Source organism: Heloderma suspectum, chromosome 8 (genome assembly GCF_057233095.1).
Source record: "Heloderma suspectum isolate Gila_16-S chromosome 8, 16-S_ref, whole genome shotgun sequence".
In the NCBI taxonomy this organism is placed as follows: Eukaryota; Metazoa; Chordata; class Lepidosauria; order Squamata; family Helodermatidae; genus Heloderma; species Heloderma suspectum.
Window position 1 is genome coordinate 2,160,524 of NC_139465.1, and position 22,978 is coordinate 2,183,501.

The 22,978-nt window shown below is 49.2% G+C and overlaps 2 protein-coding genes across 10 annotated transcripts in view; both read right to left on the minus strand.

Annotated features, from left to right (window-relative positions):
- The window catches only part of TANGO6 (transport and golgi organization 6 homolog), a 52,592-nt gene extending 41,440 nt beyond the window's left edge, over positions 1-11,152 (minus strand). For 2 of the 8 annotated variants that reach the window (XR_014784689.1, XM_084812620.1), the window contains exons 1-7: positions 10,963-11,152; positions 6,670-7,322; positions 4,706-4,822; positions 3,982-4,132; positions 2,693-2,829; positions 1,341-1,503; positions 842-924 (exon numbers count right to left, since the gene is read on the minus strand). Coding sequence is in view for 7 of the 8 variants with exons in the window: in XM_084812620.1 (XP_084668746.1) it covers positions 842-924; positions 1,341-1,503; positions 2,693-2,829; positions 3,982-4,132; positions 4,706-4,822; positions 6,670-7,322; positions 10,963-11,038 (1,380 nt within the window). In the remaining variant the exon portion in view is untranslated. Of the gene's footprint in view, positions 1-841; positions 925-1,340; positions 1,504-2,692; positions 2,830-3,981; positions 4,133-4,705; positions 4,823-6,669; positions 7,323-10,668; positions 10,797-10,962 lie in introns of all 8 variants that reach the window. The other 6 variants (XM_084812623.1, XM_084812621.1, XM_084812626.1 and 3 more) reach the window with 6 other exon arrangements.
- Positions 11,153-12,955: 1,803 nt separating this feature from the next.
- CDH1 (cadherin 1) overlaps positions 12,956-22,978 on the minus strand; it is a 35,873-nt gene continuing 25,850 nt past the window's right edge. The window contains exons 10-17 of one of the 2 annotated variants that reach the window (XR_014784690.1): positions 22,685-22,929; positions 21,389-21,531; positions 20,184-20,405; positions 19,174-19,398; positions 17,633-17,763; positions 16,904-17,047; positions 14,866-16,085; positions 12,964-14,577 (exon numbers count right to left, since the gene is read on the minus strand). Coding sequence is in view for 1 of the 2 variants with exons in the window: in XM_084812627.1 (XP_084668753.1) it covers positions 15,873-16,085; positions 16,904-17,047; positions 17,633-17,763; positions 19,174-19,398; positions 20,184-20,405; positions 21,389-21,531; positions 22,685-22,929 (1,323 nt within the window). In the remaining variant the exon portion in view is untranslated. Of the gene's footprint in view, positions 16,086-16,903; positions 17,048-17,632; positions 17,764-19,173; positions 19,399-20,183; positions 20,406-21,388; positions 21,532-22,684; positions 22,930-22,978 lie in introns of both variants that reach the window. The other variant, XM_084812627.1, reaches the window with a different exon arrangement.

The window sequence follows — 22,978 nt, forward strand, 5'->3', positions numbered from 1 at the left end:
ACAATATTTGGGTCAGATTTTAAAAAGATCTAAAAGGTCTGGAGGTCTGTCCATGTGACTGTAAACTATCTCCTTTGTGGGAAAGGTAGGTATCTATTGGGTGGTATAGAAAAGCAATCAATCAATCAATCAATCAATCAGTTTTCTACCTACAGAGATTGGTGTTAGGGAAAAGTTCTTAAAGGAGAATGCTATGCCTTGTCAAGGAGATTAAGAACTTTCAGTTCTTGAGTGATTGTATATGGGCTTGCATAGATTTTACTTATTTTAGCTACAGATCCAGAATTTTAAGTTTATTTTATATGAACTGGGTTTGTGTCAACTTTTTCTAAATATGTTTTCTTTGTACGGATATCTAGTATCTTTTGTTAAATGTTTGTTTTGTGATGGTCTGATGACAGTACACAAATACAAATAAACAAATCTGATTCTGTACTGTCAGTTGTTTGAAACACCCAACTGGGATACCAACTACTCACCCCACCACCAGAGCCAGAAGGGACATGACATGAATGTGTGTTTTCCACTAAAGCATCATCCAAGGAAGGTGTTGCCTTTCAAGGAAGATAACAGGGCAGCTGGACCACCTCTGCAAAAGGAGTTGATGCACTGCCTTTGGAGCAAGTGCATGGAAGCATTTCCCAATCTGACCCAAGGATTTGCTATCACTTTATACAAAAGCTCTATCCTCAGTGCTTTACGCCTGGACTACGAGAGAGAATTTCTGAAGACCATTTGTTTCAGCGGCCTGAATGGAGAGTCCATTTCGTGCAATGTCAGTTCCCTGCTTACAATCTCCAGTTTCAGTAATCATATAGATAAAGGCGGTTAGATGTTGTACCTTAAACACAGTTTCCACACACAAGCTGAGTTCCTCCTCTTTCACCAGCACCATCCCTGCCGGAAGATCTTCCAGCGATGTTTCTGAACAAAACAGAGAACAAGACCATCAAAATTCTGTAGCAACAAGCGATGATGGTAACAGCATAATGCATCACTGCTTTATGGACTGTTTCATTTAATTCAATGCAACAATGCCCACTGAATTAAACAAAACAATCCAGAATTAGTTACTTCAAGATCTGCCCGCTTTGTAATGGGCTACTACGAGAGATCCCGCCAGGCTTCTCTCAGGGGGGTGAGGTTCACTGCGGAACAAGATACCCAAGAATCACAAAGAAAATGATGCTGAGTAATGAAGCTGCTGAAGAAAATAAGCAACAATTCTCACAGCCCAAGATGGCTACAAGGGACACAACTGCTCCCTTCCCTGCCCCTCCAATGGGGCCCCCCAAATTCCCTGGCATGGTCCAGGTGGCTGAGAGACAAGAAGCCATCACCTCCCACATCCAAGCAACGCAGGAGGGGCTCCAGCATGGGACGCAGCAGATGCTTCTCGGCCTGCTGAGGGTGTTGCCTTGCCATGCTGAGCACAGTCGTGGTGGCGACGCGCTGGAACTGACGGGCTGCCAGCTTATCCTGAATGAGAAACAGCTGCAAAACCTGGAAGAGAAATGGTGCACGAGCAGTTCTTGACTTGCTGCCTGGGGCTGCATCTGCATTGTTCTCGACTGCTGCATATCCCTCTGCCGCTGATCATGCCAAACTGTTTAAGGCAATGCTTCTAACACTGTGTGTGTGTGTGTGTGTGTGTGTGTATAGTTTAGCCTCCCCACCCTGGTGCCCTCCAGCTGTGTTGGACCACAACTCCCATAATCCCCCGCCAACAAGGAACCCTCGGAGGTGAATGAGTGGGCTGGCCGGGGACAGACAGACCTGCCTCCTCCACTGCTCCCCAGGTTTCTGTGCTGGCCACGAAAGGGGCTTCCCCCACAACCTGCACAGAAATGTGGTGGGCTGGCGGAGGATGGGCTGGCTGCTCTGTGCCTCCTCTGCCCATCTGCTTGGTAGAGGATCTTTTTTTTTACTAGCCTGCTAAGAGGCTAGTAGCCTGCATTTTCACACTAGTTGAGGAAGAGGGGATTTCCCCTCCTCTACACCCAGCAAATGGATGATATTCTGGAGGTGATGGGCTCGACCTTGGGGGAGCTGGGGGTGGCGACGGCTGACAGGAAGCTCTGGCGTGGGCTGGTCCATGAAGTCACAAAGAGTCGGAAGCAACTGACCGAATAAACAACAACAAACAACAACCAGCAAGGCTACCAAAAATAACGACAGGCTAGTAACTTTTGTGGGCTTATTGATGGCCTTTTGGAAATAGGGTTCTCCGGGGCTTGAAGGTAAATCCACAAAAGCAACTAGCCTACAGTATTTCTTAATGCCTATCTGCCTACACACTTGTTTTTACGTTTTTGTAAAACCATCTTGAAATCATTGATAATAGGTGTTATATAATTACATCTCAATAGTCTGAAGGATACAGAACCAACTCTCTTCTGATTGACAGAACCCTCCTCCTCTGGTCACCTGGAACCAGTTCTGGCACACCAGAGGTGAGCGGCTATTTACAAGTCTGGATCACACAAGGGAAGGCAATGGTCTGTACAGTGGAGTGGGAGCATCTACATCTGTATGTCACCTGTGTCTTCTCATATTGGACTAGAAAATTCCTCCAAGCTGGAATGACTTTGAGTTTCTACACAATTCCCCATCTAGGAACAAAAGTACACCCCCCGCCATGTCTGCAGAAACCCAGAGTCACTGTATAATGGGGAAGGGGTGAAGGGCATACCTGTGGGCACACCTGTTGGTAATAATCCTCCAGGGACAGAGACTGCTGAGGACAGGAGGACAGGATCCCGGCCACCAAGTCACACTTCCGCCAGTCAGCTGCTGCAGCTTCAGCACTGCTGCCCCCCACGGCCCCGGCTTGAAAGCAGGAGAGACTCCAAGTCAGACCCCAGCATACTATAAAGGAGTCCAGTCTAGGCTCCCTCTGAATGTTAATGCATTCTAATTTCCTGCTCTAACCTCCAGGTGACTGGACATAGGAAGGTATCTTATACAAGTCAGCCCATAGATCCACGGACTCAGTATCGTCCAGACTGAACCCTGAAGAACCTCTGCCAGTGAGATGGGGTTCGTTCCCAGCCCTATGTAGAGATGCCAGGAATTGAAGCTAGGACCCTCTGGATGCAAAGGAGGGGTTCTAACACTGATCTATGACCACAGAGGAGGAGGGAAGTGCTTTATCAGACCCCATAGAACCCAGTCAATTTTGACACCCTGGGTAAGTAAAAGCAAAAAAGGGAAAGAAGCAGGGGCTCTTGAATGCCTGTCAATCAGCTGGCACAAAGCTGGTAAAGTGATTTTTTTTTATTTTTATTGGTAGATGTACGGATATGTAAGCTTTCAAGTTTCACAGATCTCTTTGTTGGGCAGAAAGGCTGATGTAGAGTCCTGTGAATTTCGAAAACCTAGGTATTCTTACATCTACCTAGAATGGCCCATTCAAAAAGTATAATTGTACATATCGCCTGTCTTCCAAGACCAACAGAGCAACCATCACCTACTGAACTCAAACAGTGAACCAGAGAACTCCACAACCCCAAAATAATATTTGAGAAAAAGGTCACAGAATTCCCAGGTCCTGGGACACTGCACCCGTCCAGCAGCAAACACCTTCTCACACCAGCTGCTGAGAAAGGGCAGGGGCATGCAGTTAGTGGCAATACGCTGCCACAGGGGATGGCCATGGGCACAGATAGTTTTAAAGAAGGACTATACAATCCACGGGGGAGAAAGAGTCATCTCTAACAAGTGGGAGCTAGCCATGATTGCCAAGCAGAACCTCCTGCATGACAGAACCTCCAGGAGAGCTAAGTAGGCCCTCCTGCCTGGTTCAGAGGTGGCAGGCCACCGAACACCAACTGCTGGGGCAGAGAACTTGGGAGAGTTGCTGCCTCCAGACTCTGCTTAAGGGTTTCCCAGAAGCATCTGGCCTGCCACATGGGAAGCAGGATGCTGGACTAGATGCAGCTGTGATCTGATCCAGAGGACTCTTCTTCTGCCTGCACTCACCTCCTGCTCCCTCCAGGATGCCACGGACCACAGCCTGAACCCCACTGGGTCGTATCAGCCTCTCAGAGAGAAGCTGCCCACAGAGACGCCGAAGCCAGGCAGGGGCCAGAGCCAGACGATGCTCACCGTCCTGCCTACTGGAACAGGACCCCTGGAAGGACACAGAGGGAAGGAAGGAAGGAAGGAAGGAAGGAAGGAAGGAAGGAAGGAAGGAGAAAATGTCACCGTTGGCTGAACCACCACACCAGCAAGCCACAACCTGCAGGACAGCTCAGCAAAGTCTTTGCACAGAGAGGATTTTCTGTACATGATGCCAGGCAGCAGAGGGGGAACAAACCTCCTGCCACTCAGTGGCACGAACAGAAGGCAAGGGAGCGGCCTCTTTCCCCCCTTGTAAGAGAGTCTCCAGGGAACCCTCAGAGTCAGGGTGCAGGGAAGGGTTGGGCTGCCCAGAGCCACTTTGCCCATGCGTACCTCTCTGCTCACGTATTTTTTTAAATACCAAGAAAAAAGAGGGCCCCCAAAGGCCCTTCCTTTTACTGTCAGGCAGGCCAGATGTGGGCCTAAGACCATCTTTCCCAACCTGGGGCCCTCCAGATGCGCTGGACTGCAACCCCATCACGCAGCACGAGGGATTTCCAAGCCACTGTCAACGGAAGGGACCAACTCAGGAAAGAACACTGCAAACCTAGAACCCCCACCATACGGAGACAACCTGCAATACCTGCTGGGATCCACCTTGAAGCAGCAGCAGCTCTCGGACCACCAGCGGCTGGTAAACTCTGTCCAGAAGGCCCCGCATGGCCTCCTTGCAACCGCTTCGCTCCTCTTCGGTCAGCCCCTGGAAAAGTCCCACGCTATCTTGTTGGCACAGCTTTGGCTCCCTCTAGGGGCAGTTTGGTGGCGCGCCACCATCTTCCAGGACGCTTTGCAGCCCTAAGAAGCCCCTACACAGGGGGCCCGCGAATAATCTCTCCCCAGAGCTGGTTTTACTGAAAGGCACCTGCAGGAGGCTGCCAGAGTGAATGCAGAGACTGGGACGGGTGGGGTGCGCAACCCTTTCCACTCTCCAGTTTTACTCTAAAGCACCCATCCAAATGCTTTGGATTTGGAGAAATCCCTTGGAGAAAAAGGAGTGGGGGATCCCCTGCGGGAGGGAGCACTGAGGAGCGGGAGATTTTGTGCATGCAAACAGAAGGAATGGGGAGAGCCAAACAACCAACCCCCTGCCCCCATCTGATTCCTCCATTCCTGAACAAAGTCTCTACTGAGCCCACTTTTCAATTAAAAATAAAACAGAACTTCAGCCGACTGTCTGTTCATACTCCCTGGATAACGCCTAGTCTGGCCCTTAGAAAAGCAACTGGATACACAGGCGCCTGCAAAGGGTGGCTGCTGCATCAGCATTCACACTGGGGGAAGCCAGTTCACATCTCTGGTCCTTTGGGACAATGGGCCCAAATGGGCACAGTCCAAATGAGGTAATGCCCTCACGTGGCTACTAGGCACATTCTGGTGTCACAACATTACGTCACTGCAGAGAGGGGCCTTGCAGATGAGGACAGGCAGCTTTGCACGCCGTCTTACCGTCCTCCTGCCCTGCCCCAGCCTGGCCACATCCAATCTGTGCAAGGCCTTGCATGGTGCTGGTCTAGAATCCCAAGAGGCCGCACTGGTGCAAACCTGAGTGTGCAAACCTGAGTGTCGCCTGCACCAGCGCAGCTTCATCATTCACCTCCCTGCCGCCACATCCGAACCTGTCCACTTTTTGTCTACAGAACCAGAATGCAGGATACTCTCCATTATATCTTCTGACTTGGAAACAAACAGATCAGGATTCATCTGTCACTGAGCCCAAAACTAGGATACTCAATTAAATGCTGCTATCTCTCTTCAACCGTAGAATGATCAGTTAAAACATTAATCTCCTCAATAAAAGGTAATTTTTGATGAAAATATGCTTCTTTCAGCAAATGTCCAGAAGTGATAATGATTTGGTTGGTTTGTACGTTGGTTCCTTCTGCACCATTAACATGCACAGTTCCTTCTGCACCATTAACATGCACAGTGCGCTGTAGAATACTGGCAAAGGGGTCTGTGATCTGGAAAGTTACCTTGAATGCTTCTCATCGGATGTGCGTATTTAAGCAAAATTACAACAGCTATTAGGAGGAACTGTTTATTGCCCAGCCTGCTGGCTCCTCAAGAGTTGGCAACTGGTGCCAAAGGATGCAGACTAGCCTTCCAGATGTTTTGGACTTCCATAAGCCTTGACCAATGGCCAGGAATGCTGGGAGGTGTGGTCCAAAACACCTGGAGGGCACCCAGCTGAGGAAGGCTAACACAGACCCTTTATGTCAGGGGTGTTGAATCTCTGAGAGCCAAATCCCATTTCGGAGAACCTCTCAGAGGCCACAGTACAGTGGTGGGCAAACGGGCAGGGCCAAACTTCCAAAAATACTAGCCTACTTTAGCTGACAGCTCTTCCTGCCAGTAACTCAGCTTTAGGAGAGGCATTGCAACCTTTAAGAATGGGGGAAAAGCTGCACCAAAGCCGGGAAAACACCAAACCATCAGCCGCTGGAAGAAAAGGGTATAGCCACCTGGGGAACCCCGGGAGGCCTGTTTTAGCCCACAGGCCTGAGGTTCAGCATCCCTACTCTATATGAATGCAGGGTGAGAACTCACCGTTAGCTCTTCCTGTGGCTTTGCTTCTTCCCCCTTCCTCCTTGCTGGACAGAATCCAAGCTGACACAACCCAGCGAGGAGATCCCCAAGGTGACGTGTGAGAATGAGGCTGCCCAGAGATGGGTGCTGAGCAATCTCCAGCAGGCCAGTGCAGGTGGCATAAAGCTTGCGTGTGGCACTGGAAAGGCATCCAGGTGAGACCACATCTTGAACCACGGCACTGAACTCTGTCCTGCATCTCAGGGGAAGCCCGACTCCAGGCAAGAGATATGGGCAAAGGCCCAAGGTCACTATAAACTGCAAGGCTGCCTGCACAGTTTTCTCCTGGTTGATGCTGAGGGTGTCAGGGCTCAGAGGCGGTGCAACCTCAGCTGTTTTGGGATTTGGCCTAGGTGGGCAGTAAGCAGCCGCTAAGACAACCATGAACTGCTTCAGACACAGCAGCAAAAGCAAGGCATGGCAAGTAAAACTCCATGGCACCTCTGGGCAGGGTATCAACCACCATGCCTGCTTAGAGACCTCAGCTCTCCACCGCCGCAATTCATCCCACTGGGGGTCCTGAGAAAACTTCTCCTCCAAAATGGCCACCTTAAAACGTAAGGATTCCAGCAGATCGGCATGTTTTGTTTCCTGGAGGCAGTGTGAATCTGTCCCTAAAAAGAAAGAGGATACAGCTAAATGGCTGCTAGTCATGATGGCTAAACACTGGCTACAGCATCAGAGGCAGGATGCCTCTGCATACCGGTCACTGCGGAAAACGCAAGGAGGGTGCTGTTGCACACGTGTCCTATTTATTAGCAATTATTATTATTTAGATTTCTTAGGCAGCTTTCTCAAAAAGATTCAAGGTGACTTACAAAAAAATGAAAACATACAAAACTTAAAATGGCTAACACAAAATACCACTACCCCATAAAACAACTGATACATCAGTGACAACTATAAACAATTAAAGAGATGCATTAAAGATCCCAGCATCAAACGCCTGGGAACAGAGGAAAGTCTCAACCTGGCACCAGAAAGTTGACAGGCAGCTGGCTGGCCACTGTGGAACAGGATGCTAAACTAGACAGGCTTTTGGTCAGCACGGCTCTTCTTATGTTCTTAAGATGGCGGATCACATAATACCATGAATGTATCTACACCACACACTTAAATCTTTTAAATATGATTCCCTGCAGGGAGCACTGGAAATTGTGGTTCTGTACAGGGATTAGGGATCTCTAATAAACCCACAGCAAATTCATGTTTTGCTTATTTATTTACAAAATGTATTTACAAAAATTTTGCATTGGCAACATTAGGGTTCAATGTGAATTTTCAAAGACACATGATGCTCCTTATGCTAGAAATAAGATGCTTTTATTTCTGGTCTTGTCTGGCTTAATGCTTTAAGCGTTGGACAACAATGCCTTATATTGCGTACCATTAGAACATATTGTTATAACACACTGGTTGAAATAAAAATCTTTCTGAAAGACACAGAGAGCTTTCAGTACGAGTTCAAAATGGCAAGTCAGAGATGCCTGGGGAAACCATAGAATCATAGACTTGTAGCATTGGAAGGGGCTTACAAGACCATCGAGTCCAACCCCCTGCTCAATGCAGGAATCCAAGTCAGAGCATCCCTGACAGATGGCTGTCCAGCCTCATCTTGAACGCCTCCAGTGTGGGAGAGCCCACCACCTCCCTAGGTAATTGGTTCCATTGTCGTATTGCTCTAACAGTCAGGAAGTTTCTCCTGATGTGCAGCCGGAATCTTGAGCCCATTATTCCGTATCCTGCACTCTGGGATAATGGAGAAGAGATCCTGGCCTTCCTCTCTGGGACAACCTTTCAAGTCCTTGAAGAGCGCTATCATATCTCCCCTCAGTCTTCTCTTCTCAAGGCTAAACATGCCCAGTTCTTTCAGTCTCTCTTCATAGAGCTTTGTTTCCAGTCCACTGATCATCTTTGTTGCTCTCCTCTGAACGCTCTCCAGCTTGTCTTCATCCTTCTTAAAGTGTGGTGCCCAGAACTGGACACATTATTCAAGATGAGGCCTAACTAGTGCTAAGTAGAGGGGAACTGGTACTTCACAGGATTTGGAAGCTATGCTTCTATTAATGCAGCCCAAAAGAGCATTGGCCTTTTTTGTAGACACATCACATTGTTGGCTCATATTCAGCTTGTGATCGACAACAATTCCAAGATCCTTCTCGCTTGTCGTGTTGTTGAGCCATGTATCCCCCATCTTGTAACTGTGCATTTGGTTTTTTTTTCCTAGGTGCAGAACTTGGCATTTGTCCCTATTAAATGTCATTCTGTTGTTTTCTGCCCAGCGCTCCAGCCTATCCAGATCACTTTGAATTTTGTTTCTGTCTTCCAAAGTATTAGCTATCCTGCCCAATTTTGTGTCATCTGCAAATTTGATCAGCATTCCTTGCACCTCCTCCTCCAAGTCATTAATAAAAAGGTTGAAGAGCACTGGGCCCAGGACTGAGCCCTGCCGTACCCCGCTCGTTCCCTCTCCCCAGTTTGAGAAGGTCCCATTGATAAGCACTCTTGGAGTCCGATTCTGTAGCCAACTGTGGATCCACTGGATCATTGTTTCATCTAGCCCACTTTGAGCTAGTTTGCTCATCAGGATATCATGGGGCACTTTGTCAAAAGCTTTGTTGAAGTCAAGGTATATTACATCCACAGCATCCCCACAGTCCACAAGGGAGGTTACTTGATCAAAAAATGAGATCAGATTCGTCTGGCAGGATTTGTTCTTGACAAATCCATGTTGGCTTCGAGTAATCACGGCATTGTTGTCAAGGTGCTTACAGACTGATTGCTTTATCATCTGCTCCAGAATTTTCCCAGGGATTGATGTCAGACTGACTGGTCTGTAGTTCCCAGGTTCCTCCTTTTTACCCTTTTTGAAGATAGGGACAACACTAGCCATAACAATATCTGAAACCACTGCCAGTTTGTGGAGCAGGCACAGCAACTCTGACAATTTTACCAAACAGCTTTAATAACACATCCCTGTCCTGGTCCCATTCCCAGCATTTCATGGGGTCACTATGACAGGGACAGAGAAGAGTCCATCCCATGGAGTGCAAAGGAGCGAGGAAATGCAGACATGCCACCGACCTTCTTTACTGAGGGCGACACCCATTTCCTGGTCTCCTGAGGGCGACACCCATTTCCTGGTCTCCGTGTCATTCCTTGTAAAGTGCTGTCCTGATTTTGCTGGATCTTTAGAAGTTAAACCTCTGAGAGACACATTTTGATTAGGCTACATGCAGTAAATGCACATCCCAGCGCAGTGCATCATTCTTCCATCTTCCTAAAACATTGTAAATGTTGCTGGAGACGTTTGTAGTTACAACTGTTCTGTAAGTATATCCAGATCCATTGCAAGATAAAGGGTGCAATCCTATGCGTGTTTAGAGAGAAAAAATCCCTACCGGTCCCAGCATTCCTCCAGCCAGCCGTGCTTGGCGCTGTAGGGCTGCTTTCTATCTAAACATGCACAGGATTGTGCCCTAGGTAGCCCAGCCTTCTCCAACTTGGTGCTTTATATTTACTCATGTATTCCATTTCTATACTATCCGATAGCCAGAGCTCTCTGGGAAATTTACAAAGTTTAAACCCCTAAAAATACAATATGATAAAAAAATTAACAGAAAAAACATTAAAACAATTTTAAACAATCAACAACAAGAACCCCAGAACGCGTTAAAAGCCTTATCATACATATGGCGCCAAGTGCCTGGGAGCAGAGGACAGTGTTAACCTGGCCTTGAAAAGATGACAGCGTTGGCACCAGGCGGAACCATTGAGCGTTCCTCAATCGGGGCGGGGGGCACCACTGAGGAGGTCCTCTCCAGATGTGTTGGACTATAACTCCCATAACGCCCCAGCCAGACGTCCGACACATCTAGGAGTCACCAGGTTGGGGAGGCTGAACCAGTCTATTCACACGTTTGCCTTCCTTAAAACTATCTAATACGGTCTAAAACCTACCTCACAGGGCTGTTGTGAGGATATGGTCTACTCTACAGCGGCAAGAGGCGGCTCCGTCCCTAGGGTCTCGGTGGGGGGGTCTTTCCGAGCCCCACCTGGAGATGCTGGCGGGGACTGAGCCTTGAGCTCTTGGAGGAATGGAGGGATTCAAGGGTAAAATAGCAGGAGACGCAGCCGGGCCACCCCACACAGGCCGCGCCGCGGGCCAGACGGAGGCCCCTCCTAGGCAGCCCCACCACGCCGCCGCCGCCGCCCCCAACGACCACCCTTAAAGCCAGGCGCTCCCCTTCTCACCAGCAGCGCCGGTCCTGCCCAGCAGCACTTCCAGCGCCTCCACCGCCCGCTTCAGCGCCGCCGCGCCCCCGGCCATGGCGCGCTATCGCTGCGCCGCAGGCCGCCCTGAGCACGCCCCGCCGGCCGCCATCTTGGGAAGGACGGGCAAGCAGATGCGGCGGCGCCATCTCGGGAAGGTCAGAAGGAGAGCGACATGGGGCGGTGAGGGAGGCCAACGCCGCGGCGTTCCGCCATCTTGGGAGGGTCAGGGCATAAACGATGCGCGCGGGGCCCTGGAGAGCAGCCCTCTTGAGGAGGTGGGAGGCGGCTGTCGCCGTTGTGAGAAGGTCAGGGTGACGAGGCGTTTTTCATTTCGTGTGCGCCCGCCCATGTATATAATATGCACATACATCTGTAAGATTAATACTCCACATATCCGTAGCACTTTCAAGTGTTCCAAGCGCTTCTCATGCACTTGCTAGTTGTAATCCGTGCAACAACCCTGCAAGGTAGGTCAGTCGTGCATGGTTATCCGCCATATTGCAGACAGGGCCGAGGCTGATGGGGCGGGGCTTGCCTGCGCCCCTGGCAGGGGCCACATTTGAAGGGAAGGCTTCCCGGCGCGCAGCTCAGTCGCTTAACCACTACGCTACACCTGCTCTCAAGTGTATATATAATCCAGAGAGGAAATAATTAACATTGATAACATTAATAACGAATAAACATTTCACATCCACCTTCATGCCAGCACGTGTGCATGCATATATAAATCTGCCAATTTGAGGTTAACACTTCTTGCATCTGACGAAATGAACAGTATCCAGGAAAACGTATGCTAGAAAAAATTCCTTTAGTCTTTAAGGAGCCATGAGACTCTTTGATAATTATTGTGAATCTAAACATGACGGAAAAAAGCCCAGGCTGAAAGCTCACATTTATTTTAAAGAATGAATAAGGGAGTAATCCTATGCATGTTTAGACCCACCAAGAAGTCCTACAATTCATTTCCCAGCCCTTGGCACTGTAGGACTTCTGTCTAAACATGCATAGGATTCCATCCTAAAAAGTTTAATCCCACCAGTCCTGTATTCAAGGGCATCATAGTATCCCAACTCCCAAGCACCTTCTCACATTTTGGAATGTCTATTTATGTGAAGGGGTGGGGAAAAGAGAGGACATGATAACATTAGAGAAGCCTGGCTGGATTAGGCCACAGTGAGTGCATCTAGCTAGCTCAGCCTCCTTCTTCACACAGTGGTCAAGCAGATTCCCCCCATGGGAAGCCCACCAGCAGGACCAGTGGTCCACCCTCCAGATCATGTTGCCTAGCAACTGGCCTTGAGATGCATGCTGCCTCTGATCCTGGAGGTAGCACATAGCCATCATGACTAGTAGCCATTGAAGGCTTCCTCCTCCATGAATTTGCTAATCCCCTTTTGAAGCGGTCCAAGTTGATGGCCACAGTACAACTTGTAGTAGCAGATTCTATAGAGTGAAGAAGTACTTCTTTTCAAACGCCAGAAGCAGAAGGATTGTGGACAGAGATGCCGGTGAACACTGCTAGCTTAGCCCTTCCCCAGGATACAACAGGCAACTACAAAAGCCATGACTTGCATGGTGGACTGGAGAACCTACTGCATGGGTGTGTACTGAGCCTCACATCCTGTGGAACAAGAATCACATTGGCATGAGATCCTATAACATGCAAGGCATTCATGGTTTTTGTAGCTTGGCGCTCTGCCAGGTGTGACACACGAGCCCTCTTGGTGGTAGGAATTCCCTTCCCAGAGAGGCCTGCCTGGTGCCAATATTATTATCCTTTTCAGGCCAGACTAAGACATTTTTATTCTCCCAGGGTTTTTAAATGCATTTTTCTTTTTACATTTTATAAATGTTGTCTTGTTCTTATAAAACACCCTGGGACCTCTCCTGAAGGACAATATATCAATTGGTTGACAAATGAACGGAGACAATGACATGCAGATATTCAGCAATAGATGAGAGAGCAGATTGCTTTTTTTTAAGAAAAAAAGTTTATTAAAATTTTATTACAAAAGGACCTGTGAAAGAAGTAGGTAAAATAATGGCTTTTCAAGTGTGCATTCCTCCATACTCTTAACAATATATATTCAAAAAGGAGAGCTAAATATACAGATCTAAACACAGAGAAAGCCACCTAAAAATACCCATCAATTGGACAGTAATTATATAATCAGCACGACACATTGGGAAACACACAGCAGGAAACAATTGGCACATTGGTGAGAATGTTAACTTAAAAATTGGCTGAAAAAAACTTATTCACTTACATTTTATACATCATCCATTCAACAGACAAGAATGTGCATGAACAGTACCAGTATACAAAAAGGTACAATACATGGGCAACAAGGGCTGACACTAGACTTTAAACATGACTAGAGAGTGTTTGATAATGTGATGGTGGTAATATACACCTGCAATGTTATGGGGAGGCATATATTTGACCCATGTGTGTCTGACAGAAAAAAGGATAACAAATAAGAACACAAGATCATAAGAAGAGCCCTGCTGGATCAGCCCAAGGGTCCATCAAGTCCAGCATTCTGTTCACACAGTGGCCAACAGCTGTCGACCAGGAACCCACAGGCAGGGCATGACCGCAACAGCACCCTCCCACCCATGTTCCCCAGCAACTGGTGTACATAGACTTACTGCCTCTGGGGGTAGCACATAGCCATCAAGACTAGTAGCTATTGATAGAATTTTCCTCCAGAAATTTGTCCAACCCCCTTTAAAGCCATCGAAAGTGGTAGCCATCACTACATCCTGTGGTAGCGAATTCCATAGTTTATCTGTGCGTTGTGTGAACAAAAGGATGGAGAATTGGTCAACGATAAGGTGGCAGGGCAAAGGCACTTGCGACTGACTAGCTGATTCAGGGACCCCTAAAGCAGGGGTGGGGAACCTCTTTCAGCCTGGGGGCCAAATTCAATTTTGGAGAAGCTCTCGGGGGCCGCATTCCAGTGGTGGGCAGGGCCAGAGGCAAAGGGCGGGGCCCATCTTACCAATATATTTTAGTTTAAAGCCGTTACTGCCAGTAACTAAGCCCTAGAAGAGCCATTTTTACCTTTTCAAAATGAAAAAAATGCACAAAAGCTGGGAAAACATCACATCATTGGCAGTCAGAGGAAAGGTTCTGGGGCCTGGGGAAGGGGCTGGGGCCATCTGACAAAACCCAGAGAGATGGATTAGGCCTGCAAGCCTGAGGTTCGACACTCCTGCTCTAAAGTATAATGTTTCCTTCCCTGCTAAGGGTGTGTTAAGCAAAACAAGCCTGAGGAGCAGGGAGCCCAACTTGCTCCCGTTTAACTCTTGCTGCTATCCATGGCTGAAATCCCATACACAATTACAGTAAGTCCCAATAAACTCCACGGGGCTTACTTCTGCGCAGACACGTGTGGGATTGTTCTGCAAGAGATTGGAATAACCATGGCTGTGTTTACTCTGCACTTACACACTCCTTATCCTCGAGGAGCCAGCCAGAATTCTAGACCAAGAAACAATGAATTCTGTATCAATTATACAAATAATCTTTGTATGGTATATTCTGCTATGCTATTTTCAGGGACTGCCAAAGAGCTTTGCACCAAAGCCCTGCCCTATTTCCCTGCCCACCAGAAATCCTGCCTTATCTTCCAAGATTTCATCAGGCATTGCTTATTTTTGCAGCCGTAAAGCCTTTGAAAATAAAAGCCCAGATTCTCAAGATGCTGCAATCCTTCCCCCACCCCAATACCAGATTTCACATTTGGGCTATGCTTGTGCAAAACTGCCAAACACACACAGCCCCGAGAATCGTCTTTGGTTAGTGCTTTGGAATCACAGTGCTAGGAGTACCTAAAGTGCATTGTACTAGGGGCAGGGGTAGGGAGGGCCCAAAGCATTAACAGTTTCAGACCTAGTGACTGGGCTGCATCTCACCAAATTGTGAGGCCTCATGGCATGCAGGCTGAATATACCATGCCTAAGTATTCCTTACATCCTAGCCCACGCATTAGAAGACAGTATCCATTATTACTGTGATCATAAAATCAGGCCTGTTTTGCTCCTCTTCCCACCAAGTGTATGTTTTTCTTGCATCATCTTCTTTGTTTTATGTGTGAGATATTTATGATTTTGCAACACCCTGCCAGGTATTGTGCTAGTAGAGGAGGTACAGGTAAGTGAGGAGAGGGTGTGAGGTTAAAGGAAGATCAGTGGTGAAGAGGCAGCAGGCAAGGGGCCTGCCCAGATCCAAGTGAAACGATTGCACTTTGGGCGTTCCTGCAAAGTTTTTGGCATGATTCTCAGGCAAAACTGCTACCGAGGCTCTTGCAGTGGTCCCAAACACCCTTGAACAGGAGCTCTCACGTGGCTGGACAGCAAGGGTGGATTCAGACAACCTGTTTAAACAGCCAGTTTGTGTGCTAATAATCCCATCCCAGATGCTTGGGAGTTGGGATACTATGATGCCCTTGAATACAGGAGTGGTGGGATTAAACTTTTTAGGATGGAATCCTATGCATGTTTAGACAGAAGTCCTACAGTGCCAAGGGCTGGGAAATGAATTGTAGGACTTCTACTAGTCATGATGGCTTCCTAAAGTTCTCTTCCCCACTGGTGGTTTTGAGTCTACCTTACAATGACTCACGATGTGTTAGGAGCTTCAAAAAGACGCAGCTGTCACATGATGATTGCAGTCATCATGTGGAAGATGTGGTCGTCTGAATCCACCTCAGGAGGGGCCAACTTCGGAAGGAAGGCAAATGTTATGTAGTGCTTTGGCAGCTTATGGAAAGAGCAGCCCATTTGACCAATAGCCAGCTGCTGGGAAAAGCCAGTCTCTTCTCTCTCTTTCTCTCTCCAGCACACACACACACAGAATTAAGCCCCCGTCATTCCTGTCACATCTAGTCATCATCCTCGCCTCCTCCGTACATGTCAGCCAGCTTCCTGAAGCGGTTGCCCCAGTCATTCAGGTAGTCATAATCTTGCTCTTGGTCTCCACTGGAAGAATTGAGTGAACTGAGAGAGGTGGCTTCTGAGCCATTGCCCTCATAGTCAAATACGAGCAGAGAGTCGTAGGGGGGTGCCGTGGGGTCCGTGTCTGCCGCCTTCAGGTTCTGCAGTGAGGGACATGAACATCAGTTCAGTTTGTTCAACGCCAGAGCAAGCTGATGGCGACAACAGCGCCGTCAACAGCCATCCACTCCAGAGCAAGGCGATACCTGCTCTCCTGAGAAAGTCAAGGTGGCTCTCCCACTTCTGCCCAGGCCGTCTCGAGAGGCAGAGGAGTCACTAGGCAGCTGTGGCGCACTTTTCCTGACCACATTTAAGCATGCTCTTGTCTGATTTTGGCAGGCATTTTATTAGAGGCCACATGTTTAATCATTTGCCTACCCACAACTGGCAACTAGAAATTTCATCCAGGTAACTGAACAGGCTGCCAAAGGGGGATGGAGTTCTCCATCCTACTCCGCCAGCTGCTCTTGTGAGTAAAAAAAGCAGGAGAGTAAATACATGTTGCCGGCTAGTAACCTTTGGGGCGAATTTGCAAGGCTGCCCTAGTTGATGTGCTTTTATCTGCTGTTCCTGGCGTGTTTTATTGCTGCTGCTTTTAGAATTGTATGTTAGCTTGTTATTATTATTTTTTAAAATCTGTATACCAGCTTGAGAACACCTTTGGCACAGGAAGGTAAGATATAAATACCAACAAGCAAAGAAACGCTTCCAGCTTTGGCACTTCCAGGGATTAACAGAGCGTTCCGAATGGATGTGATGTTTCCCCTCTTGCCACCCCTTCCACGCTGATAGCAAGGCAGCGGTGGACAAGAGAGATGGTCCGTAGCATCTGCCCTCAAGAAGCCCCTCGCACGAGGCTGAGCCTGCTTCGTCCCGAGATCCCCGGGCCGCAGCTCACTGCACCCCAAGTCCAACTCACCTCGTCGATGAAGTTGCCTATCTCATCAGGATTGGCAGGCCGTGGACGGTACTGTGGGGCTGGCATGAGAGTTGGGACGACGTCATTACGGGTGATTTCGGGGCGGGAATCCAGGCCACGATGCAACTGGCTCAGGTCATAGTCCTAAGAAGAGAACAGACAGTCAGGAAACAGATGCAGGAGGTAGGAGGATCCAGGGCATGGGAAGGAGCCCTTATCACACCTCCCCTGTGGCTTTTAGCTAGGCGAAATCGGGAGGGTGAGAGGAGGCCTGGGTGAGTCATCCTCCAGTGCAGGAACAGAACATGGACTCTTCTCTCCCTTGGAGGAACAAACTAGCTGGGGTTTTCCACACCTTAGCTGAGACAGTCACCCTGCTCTTTAAAATCTGTTATTAGATTTGTTGTACACTGCATTGATGGCTTTTTAGCAAACACAGTAGTATTTACATGATGATGATGGTGATGATTGAATAGACTGCAGTTTATGTTTTTTAAAGTGTATTGTTAAGCTGTCAGAGCCTCCAGGATAGTGCAAACTGAACATCCCCAATAAAAGAAAGCAAAGGTCAGCCTTCCCCAAGCTGGGGCCCTCCGGATGCAATGGACTACAGTGCCCAACATCCCAAGCCAGGTGAGGGAAGGCTGACCCAAAGGAAGCCTCAAGGAGCACAGCCAACTTGCCGTGCTCCTTGAGCAGACCTGCAATGTTAGGAGTCCTGAGACCCACCTGATCCTCTTCCCCACCACCTTCTTCGTCATAATAGTAGACGTTGTCCCGTGTGTCATCCTCTGGGGGCAGCAAAGGCTCCTTCACCACCCTCCTCTTCCTCACAAACAGCAACAGCAGCAGAAGCAGGACTGGAACACAAGACGGTTGGAGAGGCAACTGTGAGCTGCAGATACAGCTCCCAAGAGGGGGCAGCCTGGAACGTCCACTGGGCTGCAGCTGAGAGCCAAAAACTAGGAGCAGAGCGGGATCTTGGCCACACTGCTGCCACCACAGTGCACACTGGCGGGCCGCTGTCTCAGGCGCACTTTTCCCACAGGGATCCCCCACCCACAGCAAGATGCGCTTCATCTCTCCCTCCCAGCAGCTTGCACACAGATCAGCTATCTGGCATGGGGATCAGGCAGCCCAAGCGTGGAAGCTCTTAGCAGAACACAACTCCCTGGCTCTCATGGTCACAGAGGGACGCCCAGAAGGAAACATGTGTGCAGAAGTCTCAGACGTGTCAAACATTTCAAGCAGCTGGGAAATCAGGCGCCCTGCGGGCTGCTCTCATTTGGCCCAGCTCCCAACACTCCCCAAGCCCTCTCCCTCCTCAAGCTGTCACATCAGCCAACGCTGCCGCTTTCCAGATTCAAACGGTGCTTCTCCCATTGCACTTTGGACGCTGATCTTGAAGCACAGCCTTTCTCCCAAATTACTTTTGCCCAGGGCCATGCATATTCCACACCCAGAATGTGGTACCCCTGAGAGTCTCAGCTTTCATTTATTACTGCTTTTTAAAAACATAGTGTTTATCCTCCTTATTATTGATCGTATTACTGTGAAAATGGGCATGAAATTTCAGCAGCAACACTGTCTCAAGTAACCTGAGGCATGGCGGAAGAAAAGGGAGCCCCAGGAAGACTTCCACGGATCTGCTTCCATGCCTCACGTAGGCCCACGCCCCCGTCATGAGGAGTGGCAGAGGCAGAATACATTCTGCAAAAGCAGCAAATGCATCAGTGTGCATAATTTATTCAGGTTGCAGAATCCAGCTTTTCGGGATTCAGAATTTGGGTTGTTTTGGTGTCCATTTGAATGCACGCACCCATGCACAGAACACACCAAGGCCCTGATTCACCTTCCTGGCAGCTGGCACCTTTAGGGGTACAAGGAGACCTGCCTGTATTGAAATTGCCTGCCTGTATTGAAAGAAAGATGGTCTTTCTTTCTTTCTTTCTTTCTTTCTTTCTTTCTTTCTTTCTTCCTGCCTGCCTGCCTGCCTGCCTGCCTGCCTGCCTGCCTGCCTGTTTGTTTGTTTGTTTGTTTGTTTCTTTGTTTGGTTTGTACCACAGCTTTCCACCAAGAAAACTGAGCAAGACAGCTAACCATCATAAGAAGTTAAAAAACAAAAATAAACCCATAAAAACTTGATTAAAACAATAAAAAATACATTAAAACCACAATTTAAACACACACAACAGTAACGGCATAAAACAGCACCCAACAGACTAGTTGACGTGCCAAAGGCCTGCTTGAATAGAAACGTCTTTACTCACTCAGAAAGCCAAGGATCCCACCAAGGATCCCCAGAATGGCTGGGATTCCCATCCCGCCGGCCAGCATTGCCCTGTTCTGGCAGTCATGGGCCACCCCATCGCAGTCACACACTTGGGCTTTGACTGTCGTCACCTGGGACAGCCCCTGGCCGTCGGTCAGCTTGAGGGCAATGCTGTATTCTCCCGGCTCCAGCTGCTTGGTCAGTTGAAGGGTCAGTCTGTCTTCTGTGGGAGGAAGACGGCCAGGCGGGGGGCTTAGGGCTGGGACTTCATCCACCGAGACCCCCACTGTGCCCAGAGGAATAAAACCAGGCTTTGCTCAGCTGCTTCTTTTCTTTTTTGAAAGGAACACACTTTTTTAAAAAATGCGTTTCACTAACAGATTTTCATGCTAGCACTGATCACCTATCAGAGCATTTCTCATTGCAAGTTTAATACAAATTTCAGAACGGGGCAGGGCGGGGCGCATACCCAACAGCAAGAAGGCCTGTTGGGCACCACGATGCCTTCAGGGTCCTTAGATCAGAAGGTGCTGCAGCTATGCCTAATTTCTTGAGGCCTCTTGTCAGGCAAACCAGAGAGCAAGACATGATCTGACTAATACACGCCCCCATTTTTACAAATGCGCATTATTGTCTGACTTTGGCCTCCTTCGCACAAAGCAACGGCGGAGGTGGCGAGCAAGCGCCTTGAGACGGCCAGTGGGGTCGTGCCTGAAGGGATGCTATCCTGCGCGGGGATGGAGGCGGGGATGGGATGGGACTCCCCTCCGCGTAGAAAACGAGGAAGTCAGGACTGGGCCAGGACTGTTTATTTTGGAGGGAAGAGCACCCAGACACGCAAGCGCGCCTCCGTCCGCCGCCGGAAGCAGCTCAGCCCCGCTTTGCTGCCTCCACTCCTGCTGCTTGTGAGAACGAGGCCCTTGCGGTGGCGCAGGGGAAGACACCCGCACGCAGCTCCGGCCCATTTCTCCAGAGGTCCAGGGGAGCGCGGAGGACGCAGCGACTTACCCCCGCTCTTCCGGACCGTCCAGTTGGCGCTCGAGCCCAGCTCCAGCATTGCAGAGAAGGGGTGGGTGTTTGGAGGAAGGTCCTTGTCCACAATGGTCAGCACCTGGGGTTCGGGGCTCCGGCTGCAGACCTGGAAGGAGCGTGGGTCTGGCTCCGGCCCATTGTCGTTCACATCGTCAAGGTGTATGAGAAGAGTTCCTGTGCCAGTGCCTGGCGGTGACCCTGGAGAGAAATGGCGGCACGACTAATGGCGCAATCCGATATGTGCCTACTCGGAAGTAAGTTCCATTGAGTTCAATGGATCTTACTCACAGGCAGCTATGTGCAGGATTTCAGCCTGACGCGTGACGTGCAAGTACCATGTTTCTGTTCAACTGCCTCCTCTCCCCTGCTCTGTTCAGAGTTCCCTGCTATTTGAGGGGAGAGAACTGTTGAGGGGCACAGCAGGGCCTTCTCTGTCATGGCCCCACTCCACTTACCTTGCTCCATTTTGCCTAGCTGAAGCCCTCTGCAGTCCAAGCTTGTCACGGAAATGTTCTCATCCATAGTTTTTTTTTTATGTTAATGCCTTAATTGTATGGATTGGTAAAGGTAAAGGTAAAGGTAAAGGTGTCCCCAACCAGTCGTGTCCGACTCTAGGGTGCGGTGCTCATCCCCGTTTCTAAGCCGAAGAGCCAGCGCTGTCCGAAGACGCTTCCGTGGTCATGTGGCCGGCATGACTGAACACCCAGGTGCACGGAACACTGTCACCTTTCCCGCCGAGGTGGTACCTATTTATCTACTTGCAGTTCCTTGCTTTCGAACTGCTCGGTTGGCAGGAGCTGGGACTGAAGACGGGAGCTCACTCCGTCACGCAGCACTCGGGTCTCGAACTGCTGACCTGCCGACCTTCCAGTCTGCAGTTCAGCGTCTTAACCACTAAGCCACTAATTTGGGAAAGCTCCAGTTGTTGCTGCACAATATCTTTTTAGTTTCGAATTTTTAGATTTTCAACAAATAAAAATGAAATGAGATGCAGAAATTTCAGAGGAACAAAGGACAAAGAGTAAAAAAGGTTCTTCTTTGTGCATTGAGAAATGATAGTCCTGTTTGTCTGGAAAGAACTTGGCATAACAATCCATCACAGCCACTCTACAAGAGTCTGTCCTGCCTGAGTGCGGGACACGAAGCAGAGTCCAAGGAAACAGTTAAACATGTCCACCTACCATTGTCCTTTGCCAAGATGAGAGCTATGTAGGTGTTGTTTGTCACAAATTCTGACTCCCTGTCCAGAGGGGCTCTAGTCTCTATGATGCCATTTTCAACGTTAATTTTGAGCCACCCGGCTGGGTCGCTCCCAACTGTATATCTGCAAAAAACACACAAAAAAAGCAAAACTGAAAGAGTTATTGCCAGACACATTTCAGATCCCTGGGGATTGTGAGGTTTCATTTATTTCTTACTCTTTTTATTAAGACATTTCTATCCCGCCCTTCAAATAAAAACATTCAGGGTAACTTACATAACGTTACAGTGTCATGAGTATTGGTTTTAATGCTTTATATAAATGTTTTTGTATTTATTATGATGTCTTTTAATGTATTTTAATCTCCCTGTAAACTGCTTAAAGATATTTTTAAAATATTATAAGTAGTATATAAATGTATTTATTAATAACACCAACATAAAGGAACATGATAAATACACAAAAATGTCACTAAAAATAAAACTGCAGCACAAAACCTATGTACATTCAGAGCTATATATCTGTAGATATGTAGATATTATGCCTGGGGAAATCAGATTGCCACATGCTGCTAAAAATATAGCCACCTAGGAGCCAGGCAAGCCTCCCTCAGGAGCGCCTTCCAGAGGCAGCATGGTGCCGCTGGGTGCAGCGCCTGGAAAAGTATGTGACCTGACTGCGCGGGGAGGCCAACGGGGAGGCCGGCGCCCCTTCGAGCACCCTGGTCCCAGCCACAGAGGCCCTGGAGGGCAACCCCGGCCTCCGTGGCCCGGACACGGACCCAGCTCTGCACTCCCAGTGCCTGGCCTCAGTCAGCCACCTCGCCGCTTCCTTCTGAGCTCACTGCAGGGTCCATCTCGGGCGTCTCCCCTTCCTCGCTACGCCTGCGCTACCTGTCAGCTACCTAAAGGTGTGATTGGGGAGGAGAGGCTGCCCCCCAGCGCTGCGCTTTGCCCCAGCGCAGCCCCCACGCCAAGCTGCTCACAGCCCCGAGCCGAGCCACCTGCCAAAGCACTTCAAGCAGGGGTGGGCAACCTGCAGCCCTTGCAGCCCTCCGCCCCACTTCATCTGCCCCTTCCATTGGCAGGCGGCTGCACGGAGAAGGCATGGCAGAGAGAGAAAGGGGGGCTTGTCCTTGTCCTCCACTTTTGGTTTTTGCCCTTCCCAACCCTGGCCTTGGCCCTGCTCAGCGTCAGCCCTTGGCCCATTACCCACAAAGGAAGACGGCCCTCAACACAAAAAAGGTTGCCCAGCCTGGACCTAAACCCTCCTGCACCTGATGGTCTGCTGCAGAAACTTATCAGGGTCCTGAGCAGTGTACGTGGCCACTTTCTGTCCAACGGCGAGGTCTTCTGGCTTGGTCACAGCCATTTGAGGTGGAACAAAGATGGGGTCTTCGTTGATGTCCAACACGTTGACGGTGATCGTAGCCGTGGATGTCGGGAGAGCCACCGAGAAGGGAACTTCATTCACCACAGTGACTTGGAGGACAAACTGCTTTTGCGCCTCATAGTCCAGGCCCTTGAGAAGGACGCAAGAGAGAGGGAGATGGCTCAGTCAGGAACGTCCA